Here is a 24,948-nt window from a genome sequence, read left to right on the forward strand (position 1 = left end):
ATATATATATATATATATATATATATATATATATATATATATATATATATATATATATATATATATATATATATATATATATATATATATATATATATATATATATATATACAGTATACATAGAAATTTGTTCTACAATGAAATTTTCATTAATGAGAGCATGAAATAGTACTAAAATCAAGTTCTGGAGTTGCCTGTTATGGGTCACATGATCACACTTGTGTGAACATATTCCATACACTATCAAAATTACTGTACAATGGGAAATGGTGTATCAGATACACACTGACTTACTGGAAGCATGTACAGTAGTAATATTTTATTTGCATTAACATGAAGCTAACCCATGTTGCCTTTCCAACATAAGTCACATTTATTCAGACAGTCCTCTCATTATCATTCTCCCTTCCTTCATTCTTTAATTTTGCTTTTGTCTTTTCCCCAACTTCCAAAAATACCAAGTCCATGAATATAATTATCTGCAATATTTTTACTTCTAAATTCCTCTTTTCCACATTTTCTACCTTCTCCCTTTAAATGTATAAAAATCCACTTTCCACCTCCTATCTCTTAGCCATCATCCATCTTCATAAATGCATATTGTGTGGATAACACCACTGTTTTCACAAATCTTTACTGTACCTACAAACTTTGTCTCATTCCTATTTTTCTTGACAACAGCAGTTTCATAAAACTGTTTCCCCTATTCAAGTAAAGTATTGTAAAGCTTATTTAAAAAAAAAATGATGTATCAGACTCTATAGGTGCTTTCCAACTCTACTTATTGACACAACTACAGCACCACTTTTTTTTTACTTGTACAGTATTCTAATCCCACTTTTTTATCTAAAGATTTGCAACCCACAGCAAATTATAGGGTGGAAATTGGCATTGATTATAATACAGAATTTATAAATGTAATGTGACAGTTTCTACCCTACATTTAAATGCATGGAAAATATCCTGTGTGAATGTCAATAACTTCAGTTGGGAAAAAATGCCCCACTAAGGCACAGATCAATTATCCAAAGTAGAGCGTAATTACATAGTGATACAGTACTGTACCGAGTTAGGTTCAAACCAGTTGTCTAATTGCAGTACATTACAATTACATGAGGCATCTTATAGTTTTTTCAATTTAACAATTTTGTACACAGAGCAAATGGAAATGGCAGGTCACAATGGTACAAACAAGAATTGAAGGACTGGAGTATGAAATCCCATTTTATGGCTGAGGGAGTGAGTGACGTAGAAGATCTACTACCACGAAAACCCTGTGTCAGAACCTGCTTTTTTTCCAGGGGGCATAACATGATTAGTGGCAAGATACATTACCCAAACTGCCAGTGTTGGTGCTGTAAGGAGCTCCTCTCCCAGTGAGCAAGGTTTCTACCAAAAATATATTTGATGGGAATGTAAGATTTGCATACACTTGACATGGCTTGGTTTGTATAATCAATGTAAGAACTATGCTTACTTGTGAAGTGTAGCATTTAAGATTTCACTTGCAGAACAATATGGTTGCTAACTGACAGATTCATTGCTTGAGGAAAATACCATTTACCTGAGTTATTTAAATGCCTAAAGTGCTCTACAGACTGCGTGGCCTGAACTGAAAATTGAGAAATAATGTGAAAATATACAGTAAACTGCAATTATAACACTCACTCTTTGTTCACAGGAGAAATTGGTGTTGGTTCAGAGTAGCAGTACACTGACAGGTAAGATGTGGACTTCTTTTTATGGCTAAATAGGTCTGGAATACTGTACCTGAGTTTTGAAACATTGATCTAGACTCTTGCTGGTCTCTGAGACAACCACCGAACAGGTGGTTGTCTCAGAAACCCTGATATGATTGGGTGAGGATCTGCTTGCAGAGTAAACATTATCAGCCTGGGTAATGCATCCTGCCACAAAACACATCACACCCTTGTTCTGCTAGGAGGTGTTTAGCGATGATATATCTCACATGTGACTCAGGAAGGACCTAAATGCCATTAAAAGATACCACTCATAGCTACTCCTGTTCAGGTACATAAAATTTAGAGATGCCAAGTTGTGGTTTTCACATAGCAAATATTTTCCTTGTTTAGTGGTAAGAACTTAATCAAATTTTCAAAGAATATTTACACTTTGTTTTCACATTTCTTAATTATTAAGAAATAATAATAATAATAAAGACTGTGCCTGAATACTATTAGGTGTATCACAGCACTACATACATTTTATGAACATAATTTGAATATGTAAAAAAATTATCTGTGAATGAGTATTATTAAAAAGTTAAGGAAAATGTATAGATGATTATATTATTTTTTACTAAAACTTATTAAGAAATATAAAAAATTATGTCATAATAGTTAAGGTGAATACATGAAGCCTTGATATCAATTTATAGATATATGGAATGTGCAAAAGCTTACTTTTTTCCATTATAAAAATCCACCAATCATCAAAATTTGGTCCTAAAACAAATTATTACCTTATAGGTGAGGTATATTAATTGTGCTATAAAATCAAATGTTCTGTCTATTAAATAACTATGAATAATCATACCTTTATCACAAAAAGTAATTATTTACAAAGAGTACATGACATAAAAGTTCATTATCTGCTCAACATTTACTGATGGATCCTACATGTATGTAAGAGGCACCACCAGGGACATGCTATTGTACAAATACATCATCCATAATATTAAGAAGTAAACAAAATACTACAGTGTATTTATCATAATTTTCTTAATTATATGATTGCTTTTATAAGGATCATACTCAACTGTGAACCCTAATGTACAATTACAATTTTAAAAATTTATGCAAGGAGGACAGCCTAAGAATAAAGAAAGCTCATTGAATGGAACTTAAATTCCTGAAAACTAGCGCTTCAGTGAGTCTGAAACTGTGTAAGATCTGAGGTCTATGTCATAACACATTACTGACATTTTTTAAAGTATTTAATATCAAGTTACTGTACCTGCAATTTTACATGTAACTGGCCACTTGATAACTTGTTCAGCTTTGTTTTATCTAAAATCTGTGTCAATGGTTTTGAGATACTGTATATATAATTTTGTAGTTACCTTCAAGCTTCTGTTGAAGAAAGGATTAGTGGCAGAGTTGACAGCACAAATCAGCTTTCTTATGCCTATATTTGATAGACCAGTTGATTTCTGATAAGCTATTACAGATCCCATGTGTTGAATTTGATGATATTCTAAAATCAACTTACCATTCAAAAGTTAACACAAAAAGGTTTGTTAGTGCTCTCAACAGTGTTGTTAATCCATCTTCTGTTATGTCATATTTTCATGATGAGGTTTACTAAAGATGGATGGTAACTAAAAGAGTACAGAATTTCTAATTTGAAAACAATCACAAGAACATCAGAGAAAAGAACAAAGCTGAGAAAGTTGTCTAAATACTGATATAGACATCACTGGCTTCTAACTTTGAGGAGCATAGGTTTCAGAATTCTATGCCCTATTCATACATTAACTTTCATGAAATTTTGCTAAATTTCTCAGGCTATGAATGCTATACAAAACAGGCGGGCATGATATTGTTATACAATTCATTGTGTTTGGGCCATAAACATTCATCAAATGTTTATCTTATCAAAACTGGCCAGAAAGTAAGAAAACATGACCATCATGGCACATCACCATATGTAAATTAACATTTTCCAGTTATTTATCTACCGTATATACTTGAATATAGTTCAAGTTTTGTTGATAAAATTTTTGGCAAAAAGTAGGGGGTCGAGCTATAAACGCATAGCATTTGAGGGGTTAAAATTAATGAATTTCTGCGGGTCATTTACGGTGAACAATTGCTACCCGGGACACGGGAGGTGTTAAGGTTATTTGTCAAATCATAATTTCAGGTAGATATACAGTATGTAACTTTCATCATTTTTTTAAACTCGGATACGTGCACACACAATCCTACGTACATAGTGTGAAAAAAGTAAGAGAAATAATTATAAGGGCCAACTCATAAAGGGATTAAACATTTTTTTGAGCACAAGTTAGAAGGCTGAGATGGGGGCATTGCTAGGGAGGTGGTGGCATCCCCGGTAGGCTGCATTGTTATACCGACTGTTGAAGCGGCCACGTAGCCAGTGCCTATGCAAATGACAGTTGTGCTAAACTTTCATTTAGCATTTCCTTAATGGTTTTAGCTGCATTTTTCAAGTATAGAGTGTATACAAATGTTGTTTGAAGTAGCACAATTGTTAAACAACATAATAAATTTAGGCGGCATGATTTATGAATGCTGGGAAATAGGTACTGGGAGTTGAGAGTTTGCTTCAGCCAATTGACTTACCGTGTAGGCCGTCACATCTGTGATAATATTCCTTGCCTTTTTTTTTTGCTTGTTTTCGGTATTTTACATTACAGTAGTTTTGTATTTGTAATACATAGTAACACACGACTTGTCATTATAGCCACATCCCCCTAGCCATCTCCCTACTATTCCAGGCCAAATTGTGAGCTATGTTATAATTATTTTTCAACTTGGGGTAGATATACAATTTTTTTTTTTTTTTAGTGTACACACAATCTTAAATATAGAATGTGCCCCCCAAAATTTATAAAATAATAATTATCATAAGATCAAAAACATAAAAGGGAATAAATTTTCTTCGTGTGTTACGAGTTCACGTTAAACGGGGGTGAAGGGGGGGGGGGGGTCTCGGCTGTCTCCCGTGTGTAGCAAAAGAATTGACAAATTTTGTCATCCAGCAGCCAAATGGGAATAGAGTATTATTTTGTTCTATTTTATTTATTTGTATTATTTTGATTTATTTATCACATTTACTGGTATAAAGTACAGTATATTAGTTGATCTTATTCCTCATAAGAGTTGGTAACTGACGGGAATTCAGTTTCAGAGTTGGTAAGACTGTTCATAACGTTAGCTGTTGTGGTGGTAGTCACGGCCAAGATGCGTTGATGTGAATCTGGTGTCTTGCTACAAATTATGTCTAGGATTATACCCAGTATTTTTTAAAAGCTATAGTCGAATTATACAACATATATAAAACAGGATTTTTTTTTACAAAAAAATCAGGGGTTGAACTACATATGAGATTGGTTTATACCCAAGTATATACGGTATTCCACATACTGGGGCAATTGGCTGAATCTTGGTAGGATATTATTGAGCTGTGTACTCTTTCTTTGTAATGTTAAATATACAGTAGTGGTATAATGACCCCTTTTAGTGCTGATTCAATTAGCAGTCTTTTTAAAGAACCTAACCCCAATGCTAAATGAAGTCCACCTGTATATCAAAATCTTATAGTCCTAGGTTTGTGCCACAATAATTTATACAGAATACATCAGTCAATGTGTAATAGTACTAAGCCTTATACAAAATTAACATACATAATCACAAAAATGCAAATTGAGCAAAAAAGCTGATAACAGCAGCTGCACAACTGCATACAGTACATCATACTGGAGAGTATCTTTGGTGTACTCACAACATTTCACAAACCCAATTCAAACTTACAAAACTGGCAAAGGCCTCATTGTTATAAGTAAGTTATTTGTGACTAGTCAACTAGGGTAGATACAATTATTCAATATCTGACTCATGTCTTTGGTAATTTTCACTTTGTATCAGTTGAAACTCCTCTCAACTTGCTGTACAGTTTTGTCTATATTCAACAGTATAAAAGAAAAACACTGCAAGTTTTTGAGAGCCAGAATCTATATCCTAAAAGGAATGCAACATTCATTACATTTAACTATGGAATTATTTTATCGTGTACAGAAGAGATGTACACCAACAGTTTCATGGTACAGTATAGTTTTAAGTAATAGCAGTATAAACTAGTTCATAAAAAGATCACATATTGAGGTGAATTTTTATAGAACTTCTAGTATAATCCTTTGATCTATCTAATTCATGAAATGCAAGTCCTTAGTAGGCAGGTAAGAAAGAGAAGATCCATTCATTGACCACACTCGTAGCGGCAAGTAAATTATACCATTTTCTATTTATTCATTTTAGTGGTAATGACAGAATGGATGGATATAACTAGCAGAATGGCAGTAACACATGAGATCTTAACAATAAAATAAAAAAATTACCGTGAAGCTTAAACATACTGATACATATCTGACTGTGAGAGAAGAGGTTGTTTATCTTCTGCAGACTCGGAGAGAGTGTATATATGTAGCCAGTCTGTTCTGTCTGGCTTAAAGATACCAAAACACTGCCAATTGAGTAGATCTTGAAGGTTCTGCCATACACCATGATGGAAAGGTGAACGAACTTCTCCTTTCTTTCCAACCTGTAGATAGATTATCAATGAGTTTGTGGGGTTTTACAAAAAATTCCCCTAAATCCACTTCTAAGCAAGGTTATTATAATAATTGCGTTATGGGACGTCAAAATATATACAGCAATAAACTGAAAGTCCCATGACAACTCTGAAAATAAAATCATGTAATTAAATTCATTATGTCTGGTTTTACAGATAACAGAATAGCTTTTGGTCTTTTGTGTCTATTCCCACAATAATGCAGATGGCTAGAATTAAAAGTAAATGCTCCTTTCATTAACTTTAATGAACATGTTTTACCTTAATATTCCTTTTCCACAACAAGGCCCCATAAAATAAATTTGCATTCATAACTCAGAGTTCTGTACTTTCCCCAAAGAAGTGTAGTGGTGAACTGGATACAGCATTTGACTCCTGTCCTTAGGGTCAGTGTTTCCATGGTCTAACAAAACCCGTTGGGCAAAGCACAGTTTCCCTCCCGCACTAGTCAGGTCTACGACGTCATGTGCACCGGAACCTGACTATGTTGGGTTCTGCTCTCTCTCTCTCTCTCAGTAAGATTAAATTAAAATTTCAAAATATTTACCCCAAAAGAGTTATAGAAATAGTTTCTGAAACAAAACTATGTACTTTATTACATAACCAAAGAAGACTTCATAATTTGAAAAAGACTTTTTGTCCTCTTGATCCTATAAATGTATCTAAGGTACTACTCGCTTATGAACATGCTGCAAACTTTGGAGTGATAAATAAATGCTTTGCAGAGGGTAATTTTGTGTGATCTGAGAAACAGGCCTTATTGCATCCACTTTTTAAGAAACCTGGTCTTGATACTGAAAATACGTTAAATTATTTTCCAGTGTCCAATCTCTCATCCTTATCAAAGATCATAGAGCATGCTATGCTAGATCAGTTGCTTCCTCTGTTAGAAACAAATGGAGTGACCCTCTGGTCCAGTCAGCCTATATAGGAAGTATTATTCAACTGAAACTACCTTATGTAAAATTCATAATGATTTGGTAATAAACACTTGTATGGAAATGGCCTCCCTCCTGGTTCTGCTGGATCTCTTTGCAGCCTTTGACACGGTAATCTTCAGGATCTTTGGTCATTCATTGTCCGTGATGACGCACTCTCACTGCTTGAGTATTATTTGTCAGGGCAATCTCAATGTGTGATCGTTGTTGGAACCATTTCAGACCTGGTCACCTTTGTAGTCCCACAGGGATCAGTTTTGGGACCACTTCTGTTTACAGTCTGTACCAGCAGTATTGCATCTCTGCTGGATGCTGCTCATGGTGTTGCCTACCATTTCTATACCGATAATACACAGCTTTTGTGAAAATAACAAATGTCGAGGATATTGAGGAGATAATGGAATCTTTGACGTATGACATTAAAATTTGGATGGCTAGGAGAAAACTTTTGCTGAATGATGGCAAAACCGAGATTCATCATCAGAGGAAATAGATGACAGCACGGATGGTTTTGGCTCTTTAACCCTTTGGCCTTGGGAGGTTACCCTAGGCTGAATACAATCGTCTGGCGATAGCCAGAATAAAATGGCAAGTGAGGGAAACGTAGCGAAAGGGTTAAGCGAGACAGGTCTTAAACGTTGGGGAAGTACAAGAAGCCGGTTCTCTTGATTCTGTTTGTAATCTTGGAGTGTGTTTTGACTCAAAACTGAATTTTAAAGAGTAAATAAATTTGGTGGTTAAGAGTTGTAACTTTCATATTCAAAATCTATATTTTGTGAAATAGTTTTTGGATAGACAGTGTCTTGTGACACTCTTATATTTACTTATTTTGTCTCGGGCTGATTATTGTAACCTAATTATCTACTGAAGAAAGTTCAGACAGGAGCCTAGAGCAGTATGGGAATGATCTTTTGCTGCTCGATCCTTTTCCTATACAGCACCCAGATTGTACAATTGGTTGCCTGCATCCATGAAGCAGCTGACTTCTGTGGAGGCCTTTAAGAAACAACTGAAGACTTTTCTCTTTTTGATGCTGAATTACAGGGTTTAGGAAGTGTTACAACTGAAGGATACAGTAAAAGAACTGTCACTTTTTGTACAATAATATTTTTTTTTTAGTATCTTTTCTTTTTCTCAGGGCCTTGACTTTGCAGTGTTTTGAGAGTTGGTGAATTGTTTAGAAGAACTGGTGCTTTTGAGAAACAAAAAAGAGCTCTTATTATTATAAAAGGAAGTCAAAATCACTGTTTCTGCCACAGTATGATAAACTAGAAGAGAGAGAGAGAGGGGAAGTGTTTACAACGAACTTTGCTGAGGTGTTAAATGTGAAACAGATGGCCCTCGCCTCGGGGCTGACTAACTCACTCCCTGTGGGGTTCAGAAGATAGTCTCTAGCCATCCAGTGAGCTAACAAGTCAGGGAGCTAATAAGTCCTACATTAGACCCAAAACACATAAGTTTTATATGGTTTAACACCCCACTCTACTCAAATATATCATATAAGAACATAAGGAGTCTGCAATAGGCCGGTTGGCCTGTGCATGGCAGCTCCTGTCGAGAGTTACTACCACTCTCTATCATCCATGAATCTATTTAGCCTCCTTTTAAAACTTTCCAGCGTTCCAGCACTTACTACAAAATTGCTAAGCTTGTTGCACTCGTCCACCACCCTATTTGTGAACCAGTTCCTTCCTATCTCCCTCCTAAACCTAGTTGTTAATAGTGAAGGAACGTAAAAGTGATTTAATTATCTCACATGTAACATATGTAATTTGTACTTTGCAGGTTTTGACAGAATAAAGAGCAATCGAGTCCTATGTGCAAGGGTCTCGTTATCCCACAATCGCTCATCAGGCGGTTACAATCACATAATTATCTAATTAGTTCTTTAAAAGTCTTATTTATCTTTCACAACAAGAGGTTATCTACAGTAGTATGTACAGAAACACAAAATCACATAGTTTATCTGTAAACAAAACTTTGTTCATACATACCTGGAAGTGTTTGTATCTGTAACAGTTCATTCTTTCATTGGTGGTCATGCCAAGAATTAATACCTGAAATAATTTTTTTTTTTTAGATTACAATGAATATTGTACAGAATATAAGTATTCTGATGCTGGAATTCAAAGTGAAAACAATGTGGCATTCTATGTTATTGTCACCATAAATGGTTATGTTCAGAGGTGTGCTGGGACTGATTCGCCCGAACTGGTTGTGAAATTTTGATTGGAGCAGTGAACTGTTTTTTTTTTTTTTTTTTTTTAAACAAATATTGAACACATTAAAATTTTATCTTGAAATTTACAAACAAGCCCTTATTTTCCTTACTATTACCTACTACATGTCACACAAATTAAAGCAAGTTTATACTGCTTGTCAGAGCATCATTTAGACAATAACCTAACACGGCTTTTGGTTCCACAAGAGCCTTACATTTTAAATACAGCCACTGAAATATGGCATTATTATTTCCTGCATTTAGTTTCTACTGGAAAATTCCTCAGTACCCGGGTACATTCCAGAACTATTCACTCATGAGGTTTACTTCGTTTACTGCTAAGTTCGCCAACTCTTCCCTACCCACTGACTGCAACTGACTGGTTCACCAAGTACAGCTAGACCCCGACTTACGACCGTCGGGACTTACGACCGCCGCAGTTGTGACCATTTTTTTTTTTTTTTTTTTTTTCAAATTGACACACGCATTTTCTATACCGAAACATTTCCAGTTAATGTAGTCTCCATGTATAATTAGAAAATTATGGGGGCCCCATGTGCATTCAGCTGACTAAATTAAAGGTAAGTGCTCAGTCACACTGTATCCATTCCTCATTATTTATTACTTTCACTGTACTGTATCCATTCCTCATTATTTATTACTTTTACTGTACTGTATTTCATTGTAGATTTTTTATTTTTTTATTTATTTTTTTTTATTTATTTATTTTTTTATCTATGTCGGACTTACGACCATTCGGACTTACGACCTGGATTTGGGTCCCTAACCCCGTCGTAAGTCGGGGTCTAGCTGTATATATCATTGCCATCGAATCAGAATTTGAGATCAATATGATGATCATCAATCATTGATCAAATGTGGAATCAAAGAATATTCTTCTTCCACCTACCATTGCTAAAGCTAAGAAAATAATGAGCACAATTGTTATTAGGGGTGTAGAAACAGAACAAAACTTCAGTGCTATGAACAATATTGCGAGAGTGGAAAGAAGAAACTTTCTGTTAATCATATTTCCAGTCTGATGACAATAAAAATATTAGGAAAGCCTGTAGCAGACTGGGATGCTGTGCCATATGTCAAGACTTGGCTAAGAAATCCTCATCAAGGTGATGCTACTAGAGTTCGTGAGAAAAGTGATATCCAACCATTGCAAAACGAACTAGTTTTTTTAAACTTCTTGGATGAGACAATATAATTGAGCAGATAAATTTATATCTAAATGTTGTTTTCAATTTTTCAGGATTTTATAGAAAAATATAGGTAGTATCACAAGCAGTGGTCATTTCAATATCTATTTATTTTTTTAGAAAAATCAGTTTATTTTTTATATAATTATGTCATTAATGAGTATAAATAATTTCTCCCAAAATGTTACAAAATGCAGTTTAAAAAAGCTAAAATGGTGGGAGAGCTATCACTCAACCCAGACCCCCTAGCTTCATGGCTCGCATCACTGGCACTTGCCGATTTACACCACTATCTGAATCAGAACCAGTTGTTAAGAAATTAGCAGCACACCCCTAGTTATGTTCATCTTGTTTACAGGACTACATTATTTACTATTATTGTTAGGCATTTTCACATTTGCTACATTGTTCTGGCATGGTGAACTACTTTTTTGATTAATCATTAATACTTTACAGTATATGGTTTTTAGAAAGAATTTTGGCTTAATACCTGTGCATTACTAAACTGGGACTTCAACACAAAAATGTTTCATGGTTTTGAGGGGTGCCAAGGATGATTGACTTTTAAGAAACTAAAAATAAAAAACTCAGTATATTCTCTCTTCCAATAGTGCTGTACAGGTATTTCCAATTTATTACAGCCTTATCTGGCTACAGTATAAATATAAAATTATATTACCTGATAGAGCTGGCAACCAAGAAGTGTAGCTACCCAGAGAGCGTGCAATGTGGCATTGGCACCAACCCATGCTACCCATGGCTCACATGTGCCTACTGAACCTAGACCTGAAAAATATTGTCAATAAATCAGTGCATAACATGAAGACATTTCTTTTAACAAACATCATGAGAGGTATTACTATACTGTACATGAAACATTTACAAGAAAATAACCATTAATTTGCCTTTACAAAATACAGTATAGCCTTACGAGAAAAATTATATTAACTGAGATTTAATCATTAAAACAATAACAGTTACCATTTGGAATAATTTATTTGTTCTAGACTTACACCAAATAATAAAGGGGGTTTGACCATGCAATACAGTAGTACCCTGATTTACGCGGTCAATTGAACCCACAGGGTACCGCGGAAAGTGGAAAGTGAAAACCGCGTAAAGTGAACAACAGAACATATGGGATTACTTCCAATAGAGACAGGCCCGACCCCCAAACTCCACTTTTTCCGACACAATACAGTCGCCAGGTTAATGTCCATTCAAATAATGGACTCAAATCCCCCCCCCCCTTCCCAGCTCACTAGCTCCTACCTCTCTGAGAAATGTTTGGGTGAAAAAACTAGATTTTAACTTTTAGCAATTAATAATGCCTCAGACTAAAGTTAGGAAAATATAATTGACATTTCTGGATTCCTTGAAGGTCAGGGAATATTTTGAATGTAAACTTCATATATTTTGCACAAAAGATAAAATATTTGCTTTGTGTAAACCAAATTATTACATTAGATCTAAAATTTGTATGTCTAATGCAAAATCCATGATGTTTATATTCAAAATGATCATCATATTGTAAGAATTCCAGCAATGTAAATTATATTCTGGCCGGGTAATTTGTATGAATTTTATGAGCTAAAGAAAAAAAAAAGAAAAAAAGAATTATACTTCACCGCGTATATGAGTAGATGCACCGCAGAAAGTGAAAGAAAGTGAAAGTCCGGTTCTGGCAAGGTAGTAAATGAGAAATTGCGGAAAGTGAAACCGTGTAAAGCGGGGTAATACTGTACTGTACAGTAAATTATAATAATTTAGTGAGACAAAAAATAAAGAACATGAATTATTGAACTGTGAAATACCGAAGCTCTACTGTACTTCTGAGCAGTATGGAGACCAGATTGTGGTATCTATGTGTAATAAATATACAGTACAGATATACTAATAAATACAAATACTGTATATAAATCAAGTAAACAAAGTGTGATTTTATTATGTGATGTGAAGTTAAGTGTATCTCACCACTTCATTGTCATCAGGCATCACATTACACTCTTATATTAAAATTCTAGAGAAACTGGATTTTGCAACCAAAAGGAGGCCAGAAATAGACATTCTCTTACTTCTCCATTACTTTAACCCCCCAAGGCTTTTTATTTTTTAGGTCTTCTTAAGAGGCCATTGTTGACGTAAAATTTCTGAATTAAAAAAAACACTTAAGGCAAATAAACACAAATCTTGGAGCACACTTCAAGTCTGAAAGTTTGCAAATACAGTACTTGAACATTACAGATTCTTGAATTTGGGATTTTTTAACCCTGACTGTACATGTCATAACATGGAATAATTGGAATAATTTAATTTGTTTTGTAGCCTTAATTACTCACCACCTATAATTTTCTTCTGGCAATATACATTATTTCTGAAAACAGCAAATTAAAGTACAGTTAACCCTCACTTTACGCGGTTAATGTAACCCGGAGGGTCCCGCGTAAAGTGAGAAACGCGTAAAGTGAATAACATAACATATGGGATTAATTGAAATGGAGTCCGGGCCGATCCCCAAACTCCACTTTTTGACGACACACAACTATGTTGTAGTAAAAATATTATCTTAACTTTATGATGGTATGCACACACAATTAATAATTAAGAGAAATATCAATAATATTAGGTTTTTTAACACTTACATTAGTAGAAAAAATGGCTGGGCACACGGGGATGGGCGGTTGGTTCCGAGGCAGAGGGCAGATTATTGGCCCTCACCTGTGTCACTTGTATCAATTGTATCACTATCCACCACAGAGGCTTGCAGGGCCTCTTTGTCAAACTCCCCAAAGTCCATATAAGTCCATATCCTCACCATAATTATCACTATCACTGACTTGGGCCGGCTGTGGTGGGTGGCGGGTGAAGAACTGGTAATGTTTTGATGACTGGGCGACCTTGTGCGCACCATGTTCGCGCAGCTTACACAACATGGCGGATGGCGGGAGGTTTGGATCCAAAAATGGCGCGGCTCGCCAGCCGCTCTCCGCGTAAAGGGGTACACGCACCGCGGAATGTGAGCATCCTGGGTTCCGGCAGGGCACCGCGTAAACGTGGAAACGCGGAAAGTGGGACCGCATAAAGTGAGGGTTGACTGTACAGTGTATTAGGGTTTTTTCCCACACAATAAAAGAGAAACTGACAATAAATATAAACAGACAACAAGAAGCCAGTGACATACAATACTACAACATCTGAATAATAATCCCATTAAAACTAAGTAAATTTTATATTATATAAAATGTATATATATACAGTATTTTAAAACAAACACAGTAAACTTACTGGACCAGATTCCCTGTTTCGAGAAGTCAATATTACAAGCACCATTCCAAAAGGAGAAGCAGCCTTGCACAACAAAGCAGCTCATTGCACACAGCATTATGAGATAACCAATAAAATACTTCAAGTTGTTGGCACCTGAAAGGAAATGGGAAAATTAGTTTTATAACCACTTTCTGTAAACACCAATTTTCTATTCTGCTTTACCTCTTCACACCCTACCATTCAACTAACCTAACCAAGTCTTCCTTCACATGGAATACTGTTCTTATGTGTGTGTAGTGTTGCTCTTTAACCCTACTTAATATTGTTACAGAAATGGACGATTAATCCTGAAATCCAATTTTATAACCAAGCCTATATTTAGTGACATACATATTACCCAAACAAGTCTGTAGGTTGAACACCCAAGATAACTCTTGATATTAGTGGCTGAAACTAATTCAATGTCCAGTTCATACCTTCCAATCACATCCCAGTACAGTATCTTAAAAAGAGAAGAAAAAAGTAAAACCTAAGGGAACAAGTCACCAAGTCCGAAATGTATGGGAAAGTGTCCAAGACCAACCGAGATAAAAGGGATCGAGTTGGTGAAGATTTACAGTACAATAGTACCTCGATACCTCGGACTAATTAAGGCAGATCCCAGTCCAGAAAAAGCAAATCTATGGGGGTCCAGACATAACTCTGCTTATCTGGATTGCTTCCGAAAAATCAGATACAAGTCTCATTGCCAATAACTGTTTTGATTGATATGACTGTTTCGTTCTGTAAAATGTTTACCCATAGTATAAATGGTATTAGAGCTGCTCCAAGTGTTGCCCATGTACAGGGTAGAAGTGCATCATCAACACATGTACGAGGTATTCGTTGAACTTTTCTAAGTTTTTGCCTTTACCATATTGATGCCCCATGCCCATAAACCTGTTGTTTATGAGAACTGAAAGAAATCCAACCATCTGAGGACACCTGCGCTTGGGAAGTACTGTACATGGACAAGTTTTGACAGCATTGTCACGACTCAAATCTCCATTCCTTGTAAAACTAGCCCTATTAAGTCTGCTTTCATTACTGTACTTTAAAATGAAAATACCTGTAATAATTTACTGTAGTGTGCCTGTATACAGGCACACTACAGTAAATTCAATGATTTAATCTTGTTACAGGTATCCCGATCTATGATCCCCCTATCTACAATATTCCACTTTAATGATAGTGATGTATTAAGACAACCCCCTATTTACAATGTAACATTCCAGATGAACGATGGTCATCACCCAGCAATGCGCAAAATATGGAATGCATCTCTCACTGCATTTGTCAGCTGTGGCATCAGCTACCCACGCGCCGCCAAGCAGCCATCTGATGCACTACAGTCCAGCGCATTGTTCCATGGTGATCGTATCTATCCGTGATTGTGTAGTTCAATGATAATTATCAGTCAGTATTGGTGTTGTTACTTATCATTGGCATTTTTTTCCTTCCATTGAAAGGACATCACTAACGTTGATAGTGTAATTTGTTTTGGTGACTGTGAAGTAATTTTTACAATGTTTTTTGCGACTGTAAAGTCTTTGCCTCTGTTGTTGTGAACATAATGTGAGCAGTGTCAGCCACTATCATTGTTTTTACGCTACCATCTGTATTTTTTATCCCCTCACTAACATTCAGATTGTACTGAGTTTTTGTGATAAGTACTTTTGCTCATTTTTTGTGATTGTGAAGTGCTTTAGCTCCATTTTAGTGACTGTGAAGCACTTTCTCTCTGTTTTTGTAGCTATGAAATGCTTTTGCTCTGTTTTTGTGACTGTGAAGTGAGCAGTGTAAGTTTCAAGTCTAGCTAGTGTGTTGCCAAAGATCCTACGCCTGGGAAGGCCAAGGCGCCCAGGAAAACCATGCCTCTGGAGGTGATGCTTGACATTGTAAAGTGGCATGAGAGAAGTGAAGGAGCTTGCTATATTGCTTGCACTCTTGGCCTGATCCAGTGAACGGTGTCTACCGTCATTAAAAAGTCACCAGAAGTAATGACCACGACGCAGAACATGAGCTTAGTTTCCGCTTCTAGGTCATTAAAGAAGCATGAGCCTATCATGGATAGGATGGAGGAGCTACTCCATGACTGGATTCAGGACTTGACTTAACTCCGCTTAACTCTTTCCACAGCTATCATCATGGTGAAGGCATGCAACATCTGGACAACGCAGTGCTACTGAGGCCTCGTTCAAGGCAAGTCCTGGGTGGTTAAATTGTTTCAAGAAGCAGGCCAAATTCCACAAACCTTTGTCTGACTGGTGAGGCCGTCACTGCTGGAGTACCAAAGCCTTCCCAGCAGTCCTGAAGGCTAAGATGGTGGAAGGAGGATACAACACCAAGCAGGTACTGAACTTCGATGAGACGACCCTGTTTTGGAAGAGGATGCTATCGAGGATTTCCTGGCTAAGGAAGAAAAGACTGCACCAAGCTTCAAGAATGTCAAGGACCACCTTACATTGCTGCTTGGAGACAATAGGGGACCTTGAGTTGACTCCGATGCTGGTGTACCAGTCAGAGACCTCTAGAGCTCTTAAGGAAGGGGTTTATTAAGGAGCACCTCAATCATCTTGCACTCCAACAAGAAGGCCTGGGTCACGACGGTGTCATGCCAAAGTTATGTAGTTGGCTACCTCTCCAAATGCCTCAAGGAACATCAGTGAGATGTTCCTGCCCCCTGAACATCACCTTACTCAACCAGCAGATGGATCAGGGCATAATCCCAACCTTCAAGGCTTACTACTTGAGGCGACAGATTGAGAGGGAAAGCCGAACATCAAAGAATTCTGGTGCAGCTACAACATCAAGCACGCCATACAGAACTTTGAGAAGTCATGGAAGGAGGTCACGGTGTGTGGAGGAGTGTGGCCTGACTTTGGCGGCTTCACCGATGTTGTAGCTGTACACTGCAACATAGCCAGCACCTCCAAGGAAGTTGACAAGGGGAATGTGGCTGAGATCTTCAAGAGCCACTCCAGGAACAGCAGCAGGCAAGGAAGGAGTCAGCGGATGAAAAGAAAAATCCTGCACCCATGACACTGACTCTGATGATGTTCAGCACTACCATTGACGGTGTAAGCTCTGCCTTTTTCAACCCCATCACAGCCACAACCCTCGACTTCTGGGGTCACCCAAGAACTTCACCTTCTATGGGTTTGTGTTGTATTGATAGTAGTGGCGTAGGAATTTTATTTTTGGTGATGCATGTGGGTGTCGGACGGGCTAGGAACGTATCCCATTGAACCACATGTTATAATGATCCCGATCTACAATATTTCACCTTGTGATGGGTTTTTCATGAACATAACCCATCATAGATCAGGGGATACCTGTAACTTGTTTTATTTTATTTCTCATCATAATAAATGGAGACTGTCTTAAAGAAATTTTCTATTAGCTAACGATGTCCTAAGAGGGGGGAGGGAGTGAGGCGTCACCTTCGATAAACGTATTCTTTTATTTCCAAGTCAAATTACAAATAATAGTCTTGTATTTTTTTCTATTATTTAAAATGTTATATTATATATGATGAATTATAAACCATAAGAGGCTGATCAAACAAGCCTGTTTACATATGCAGTGTCTTATTTCTTGTACAGTACTTAGTAGCTCTCATAAGGCCTACAGCAAATCTGATTAGATCACTGCACAGTATTCAGTGAACAAATATTACCCTTTTTCAAAAGAATTTTTTTTTAATTCACTAAAATTTCTCATAAATTACAGTAGGTTGTGAGGAGTGGCAGGACTCAGACTGTGGCACATGCTGCATGACACCCACACACGAACGTTCAACCACACGTATGAACTGACTGGACGGATGCTGGATTGTCCCGACTTTTTTTTTTTTAATATTTCTTGTGAACAGTGGGGCGGTCCGGAGCACCTTAGATAATCCCAAAAAACAAATTCTGGTGTATTGAAGTCCAGCATACATATAGAGGTTCTACTGTATATGCAAGACTCAACTTTCAACTAAAATGATAGTCATATTGGTTTATCAAACCCTTTTCCAATGAATAAATACATTATATACAGATATTCAACAGAGTAATAAAGGGCTAAAACAATCACAGAAGAACATGGTGATTATACAATAATACTCTTTAGTAATCATACCTATACAGTTTCCAACCCAAGGGCAATGGTGGTCAAACTTGGCAATACATCGGTTACATACAGAACAATGTTTGGACCGTATTGGACGCCGAACCAAACACGTTGAACAAAACCATTGAGGATCAAAGCCATCTCTTTCTGCCAACTCAATGATGGTCTGAAATAGAACCAAGATATACATTAACTTTCATTTAGATAATCACTCATAACCAGACAAGATAAAATTTCCTATAATAACTGCAATAAAACATTTAAGATACAAAAATTTAGAAATACAAAAAACTTTTCCTCCTTGAAGAATAATCTTGCAAAAAAATTATCAACACAGTCTGAGGTCTAAAAGTCAAATATACAGACATTGATCATCCTACCATATCCTGCATTTAATACATAAGGAGACTAAGTAATGTTTATTATCTTACTCCTGATAAAATCTTTCAATTTAAAATACAATATTTTTACCTCTCAAAAACTGAAAAGTAAAAGTAGGGAAATTTGTTAACAGTGTTTTGTAACTGACTCCATAATAAACAGGACCAAGTCAGGTGTGTTTGGTTGGACAGTAACTCAGGCTTATTTGGGATTAGTGTATCCTAATAATTATATAAATTTGAACTTCCTGAAGGGTCCTCTACTCTAATAATCTGAAAATTACAAAATTGGGAAAACCCATATTAGAGGTTGGTCTTACCTCCAAGTCTGTCAGTCCAAGTTATCTGAATTTCATCTTTGCAAACTTTTGAATAAATTTTTGTAACTTTTCTTGTTAGCTTGACAATGATTAATCCACATCCAGACAATCAGTCATTTTGTGTCTTTATTACCTGTTTTCAATTTCAATCCACACAGTTACCACCTTGTACAGTATAGTAAACCCAAAGTGATTTTACCGAGAAAGTTCATTTGCTACCTACCTGATACTTTTGAGCCTGATCAGCTGTTATGACTCCTGGATCACCTCTCCATGCTCTCATAAAGTTGTACCATAAAAGAAGTGAAGAAAGAAAGAACAGTGCTGTTGTTTGAAGTCCAGAGTACTCATGAATGTACAAAATCCAGGTAACATAACACCAAAACTGAAACACAATATACAGTACAGTGGATCAGATAGGCTGTAAGAAAATCACAGTGTCTTATTTTAAACATAATGCTTGTTTAATGAGAAATTTTTATCTACCAATATTCAGTTAATTAATTAATTCTGTACTAAATGACACTGGAATAATATACAGTATATTAGATATATCAGATTTTCCAGCCAACACCAATGTGAATAGAGAACTCATTTAACATACCTTAGTTGCTAAATAAACTGCCATTGGCATAACTGTCATGAGTCGCTCGTCATATAAAACTCTTGAGATTCCATAAACTACAATATACAATGCAGTGAAAATACCCAACTTCAACACATAATAAAGATTTAGTTTCAAGACGAGGCCAATCACGTAGAAAACGAGAAAAGGAGTTCCCATCATGGTCCAGTATCGAAGACTCTGTAGAAACATTACATGATGAAAGTAACTAATATTTACATAGTAAAAGACAAAAAATTTCTCTAACAGGTAAAATAACTTCCTGATGCACTTTCAGAAATATAAGTATTCAAACAAATTTACTGAGCAAATCACACATGACAAAGTGGATATACACTAAACTGGAAAGTAACAGATACTCATATTTGGCATGAGCAATTTTACTGTCAGGAGGATATGCTAAACAGATTTATTACTTTTACAGTACATTAGGGTTATATAGATGTTAAAACTTTTCTATAATATATCTGAACAAATTGTACTGATCTGTGCTGCTAATGAATCTTACATAAATAATGGAATATAGTTCCTCTAATATGATCTTCACAATGCAGTATGTGTCTATATCACCTGAAGAAACCTGATCTGCTCTCTGCCTAACATTTCTTTCACTTCTACATCTCCTTATTTTTGGATTTCTTATTCTCCACATAAATACATCAACCTTTTACACAGTATGCCAAATAAGATTGTTCAACAAGCTTCATTTCAAAGAATTGAAGTTTGTACTTCATTAATTTAGAAAAAAGTAACTAAATAATGCATTTGAAGCTAAGCAAGTCAGCTCCAGCTGAGCAAATTTTTAGTGCTGAAGAAATGAGTTTACATTGGAAACCTTTACCCAATGAAACACACTTTACTAAAAAGGAAAACTCTGGTCCTGAATCTACAGCACCTATTGATCATATGATACCATTTCTTTATGTTAGTACAGTAAAGCACCACTAGTAACTTCATGATTAAACCTTTGGTGAGGTCATAATCCCCATGCATTCAGAAAGGCTTCAAAATAAGCAAGCTATCAGTTTTTTGGATGTCAAACAAAATAGTCATAAAGATAGCCATTCTCTTTGAAGAATGCATTCTAAATTATACAATTCCAGCCATTAAAGGGCACTCTGAAGATACATACCTGGCAATGAAGGGATTGACCTTGTTAACAACACACCGAGTCATCTTCCCTACCTGAACAATCTACATGAAACATCAAGCTCCTCCCTCTCAATATCACTTCAACAGAGTTGTAAAAACTACTGAACTTTGTTACTTAAGTAAAAATATTGTTACATTGGCAAAATGTTACTCAAGTAGAAGCAAAAATGTTTCTCATTCTTAAAATACTCAAGTACAACTCAAGTACAGTACTGAAAGTAAGAAGAAACAACAAATATTAAAATAAAACCATGGTAAATTATAAAAAAAATAATAATTAAAGATTAAAAATAAAACACATAGCACTACACATGTTTATTTGCAAATCTTTCTATTGAGATTAATCGGTGCTACTATAGTATGCAGTCTACCGAGCTGGAGCTACTATAGTTAGGTTAAGATATATTAGATTAAGTTAGGTTGGGTTAATAGATGTTACAGTGTAAATGTCCCTGTAGACCAACTCCAGCTCGGTAGACCATATCCAGCTTGGTAGACCGCATACTATAGTCGCGCCGATTACTCAATAACTGATTCTCAAAATTATGGTTGTCCTATCAGGATCTTTTATGCCTAAATATAAGCCCAGCATGATCTACCGTTCAGCCGCTCTTCTCCCTACAATCCTTTGCAGGGATGGTGAACGGGCTGAAAATATATCTAACCAACACTATGATCACTGTCTTCCTTATCCACACAAGTATTGTCGACGTGGACTTATGGTCCGTATACATATGTTGTCTCTGCTCGCATTAGGTTAGGATACAGACTTATCTGGCATGTATCTGAGGTAGGGGATGACCAGCACTTCTCTTCTCGTAAACTCTGAAACTGTCGCTTCAACACTACTGTATTGCCTTCACTGTCCCACTGTCAGGGACCTCCTACCACAGGACGAGTCACTAACCACTTTATGTCACCACCTACTTATTCGTAATAATTTAGATTACTTCTTGTTTGCTACCCACGCTTTGGTGGATACAAACTCCCATTGTCCTTAAATCATATCAATATTGTCTCCATATCACAGGTCACAGCATGTCCTGCGAGACACGAGTACCAATGTATTAGTCTTGTGACTAGTCTTGTCGTCCCCTGGGGTGTAATAAATTAATTAAATAGTAAATAATAAGCCCAGCATTACTAAACAGATGCTCACAAGCAGCAGATGTAGGTAGTGGGATGCTAAGCTTCAGAGATAAGTCACATAATGTCGGGAAAGACCTCAGTAGCTCCATTCCATTCCTTGGGCATGCCAAGTAGCTATCAAGCTCCTTCAGTTGAAGAGTTTGTGGATGATTGTTGCCTCCATAGTGACCGAGTCTGACTAAGACTCCCTGTGAACTGTCCCTCTAATTGGGGGTGTGGCTGTGGTGACATCACTCTTCTATTCTAATTGATGAGTGGCTGAAATTTTCGCACCATGTAACATCTGGCGGGTGCTGGCGAGAGGAGGGGTGGGAGGGGGACAGTGGTACTTAGTTATTTAAGCAAAATTTTATATACACATAGTCTCACACATATGTATAGATACTAAATTGCTTTTCATATTATGTAAAGCATTTTAGAATCACAGCTTCTTTGAAATTCATTTTAGGTACAGGGTTATGCAAAGCGCAAATGACGTCTAACAGGAAGTTGTGGGGGAGAAGAGAGGGAATTCGATGGGGGGATAGGCTAGGTGAGGTGGGTGGTCAAGGTGCTAATAAACACAGGAAGTTCAAAGGGAAAGTCCACTGTCATGGCCACTGCCACCTGACCTGACATCAACTCACCTCATGAGACCTCTAGGTATGTGACTGCGTGGTATCTCCCCACACCTAAACTGTACCCTTCACAGCTCCACCCACACAACTCTTTTACTATGGATAATAATTAATTAATTTAAAATATATTTTTAGTTTGTTACAGACATTAAAACTCCTTGTTTGTTTGAGGCATGTAACGAGTAACGATTTTTGTTTTTTCAATTGTATTGGAAAAAAGTATTAGAAAACCATACTTAAGTAAAAGTAATAAAAAAAATTTAGTACTTTTTAAAAAGTAGATACCCAAAAATGTTACTTGAGTACAGTACTCAAGTAAATTTATCTCATTAATTTCCAACTCTGCACTCCAATAATACATCAGATGGACCTGGCTCTAATATAGCAATTTACTACTACAGTCAGTTCTGCTATAACGCGATAGTTGTGTTCTTGTAAAACCTCGCGTTGTAGAAATTCGCGCAATAGAAATAACAGGGCTTATGGAGAAAATAGGGTTAGGTGCAGATTACTCGAAATCGAAAAAAATTTAGTATTAGCCTAACACAAAGGATAGCACAGTCTAAATAAATGTTACATTCATATCTAATAATGAAATCATACAGTAAATGTAACACTTTACCTTGAAAAAATATGAATATAACTTGATGGGGGAGAAGGGTGATTTTGAGGTTGATAACATCGAGCTTCTCTTCAAGTGTTATTGCCTTTCTTTTACGATCACCAGAACGCTTCTTGGAGATATTCTTCTTTTCCATATTCACAGTTAATACCACAAAATTGGAGAAATAGGAAGCAAAATTTGCGTTACAGCAAACAAGCGTTCGCGTTTTACAATTATCGTTCTTCAATTCATCAATCGTGTCATAGCCAATTCGCGTTGACAAAACAAGCGTTATAGCAGAACTGACTGTACTCTATTCTAAAAATGTTTTATTATCCATTTAACATGTGCAATATCATAAGCTACATTTTCAGTTAATTTATATTATGTCTATATAGCTTTCTCAATGTATTCCCTGACCTCCCTATTTCCCAATGATCTGAAGGTTTTTAGTTATGTGGGTCTAAACCAGTGGTGTCAAACTCAAAACCTTTTGAGGGCCAATTCTTATTTTAGTTACCCTCTTCAGGGCCAACACAAGTGCTATATCACATATTTGCAGGACTGAAGTTTACAGCTTCATGCATTGCCTTACCTGCAGAACAAGAACTATCATGCAACTCACAACTTTGACCTCATTTTCCACTGCACTGCAAGCATTTTACTTCCACAGTTTTTCTATATTTGGCTGGAAAGGTGATATTCAGAGTCGGAGAATGGCATCCACGTGCTTCAGTAATACGGGTATGGTACTTAAGATTTATTTATCTTCACCCGAGAGAATAACTGTTCACACGCATAAGTACTTCTAAACTGAACAGCCCAAAAACACACATTGTAATGAATGTGTGGTAAAGACTGCGACTTCGTTTCTAATTCTTTAGTGATTTTCATTTATAAGCATTTCCCATTTACAATAGTGTTATTACTAGCATTAACAATATAAATTCAATTATTGCCACAATGATGTAAAGATCATTTCGGAATTTACTGACTCATTCATATCTGCATTTTTCCCTTCATATCTACAGTGGTCCCTCGGTAAACGAGCACAATCCGTTCTAGAAGGTTGCTCGTTAACCGAAAAACTTGTGAACCGAAACCATTGTTTCAATGAGTTTTTGGGTAACTGGTTCCAGCTCACCGAAAATTACCTAAATTCAACAAAAAAGGTAGAAAAGTACACTTACTTTGAGGTGTGTATGTAAAAGGCTCCTGGATGATGATGATGATGGGAATTAGAATGGGGGTGGAGGAGAAGGGAGAAGAGAAGGCATTGGGGTGGAAGAGAAGTCACCCCATGGGCCATTTTACCCATAAAATTTTAGCTCTCTTGGTGTAATTCAAGATTATTTTCTTTAAATCAACACTGCACTATTATATATTGTCAATATGTAAAATAAATTTCAAAATGACCAATAATTTGCTTGCAAACACAGAAAAAAAGCAGTTAGTTGAAGAGAGTCTCAAGTAAGATGTTACCTCCACTGAAAAGACACAAAGACTGACGCCTGTTTGGTGTGTTGACAGGCTGGATGGCGTGCATAAAACTAGTTTCCTTACCTTCAATTACGTTCAATAATTGTTAAAATGACTAAAAAATTGAATATTAAACTTTTAAAATTATTGAATAGTATAAATTTCTTGATATTTACTAAAATGGTAAGGAATATAAGCCCTAGAACCGATTACTGTATTGGCAGACTAATACTACAGCTGGTGGACTGCCAAATGCAAGCGAAAACATGTTGAGGTCGGCTCGTAAGAAACTCGTTAATCGAGGGATTGCTCGTTAACCGAAGTTAAGAATCTTATGGAAGGTAACTCATGAGCCGAAATCTCGTTAACCGAGGCGCTCGTTAATCGAGGGACCACTGTATTTCTATCATAATTCCAAGGGCCACATTTGGCCTGCGGGCCATGAGTTTGACACCCCTGGTCTAAACAAATCACACCTGAGATTATATCCAGACATT

General features: G+C 36.3%; 1 protein-coding gene across 1 annotated transcript in view; it reads right to left on the reverse strand.

The window, feature by feature from the left end:
• Positions 1-728: 728 nt before the first annotated feature.
• Positions 729-24,948, reverse strand: part of LOC121866443 (palmitoyltransferase ZDHHC17-like) — a 37,921-nt gene continuing 13,701 nt past the window's right edge. The window contains exons 8-14 of the mRNA XM_042366111.1: positions 19,430-19,630; positions 19,049-19,210; positions 18,135-18,291; positions 13,989-14,123; positions 11,383-11,489; positions 9,269-9,331; positions 729-6,306 (exon numbers count right to left, since the gene is read on the reverse strand). Of these exons, the coding sequence (XP_042222045.1) occupies positions 6,112-6,306; positions 9,269-9,331; positions 11,383-11,489; positions 13,989-14,123; positions 18,135-18,291; positions 19,049-19,210; positions 19,430-19,630 (1,020 nt within the window). The 3' untranslated portion in view covers positions 729-6,111. The remainder of the gene's footprint in view (positions 6,307-9,268; positions 9,332-11,382; positions 11,490-13,988; positions 14,124-18,134; positions 18,292-19,048; positions 19,211-19,429; positions 19,631-24,948) is intronic.

Source organism: Homarus americanus, unplaced genomic scaffold (assembly GCF_018991925.1).
Source record: "Homarus americanus isolate GMGI-L3 unplaced genomic scaffold, GMGI_Hamer_2.0 scaffold16430, whole genome shotgun sequence".
In the NCBI taxonomy this organism is placed as follows: Eukaryota; Metazoa; Arthropoda; class Malacostraca; order Decapoda; family Nephropidae; genus Homarus; species Homarus americanus.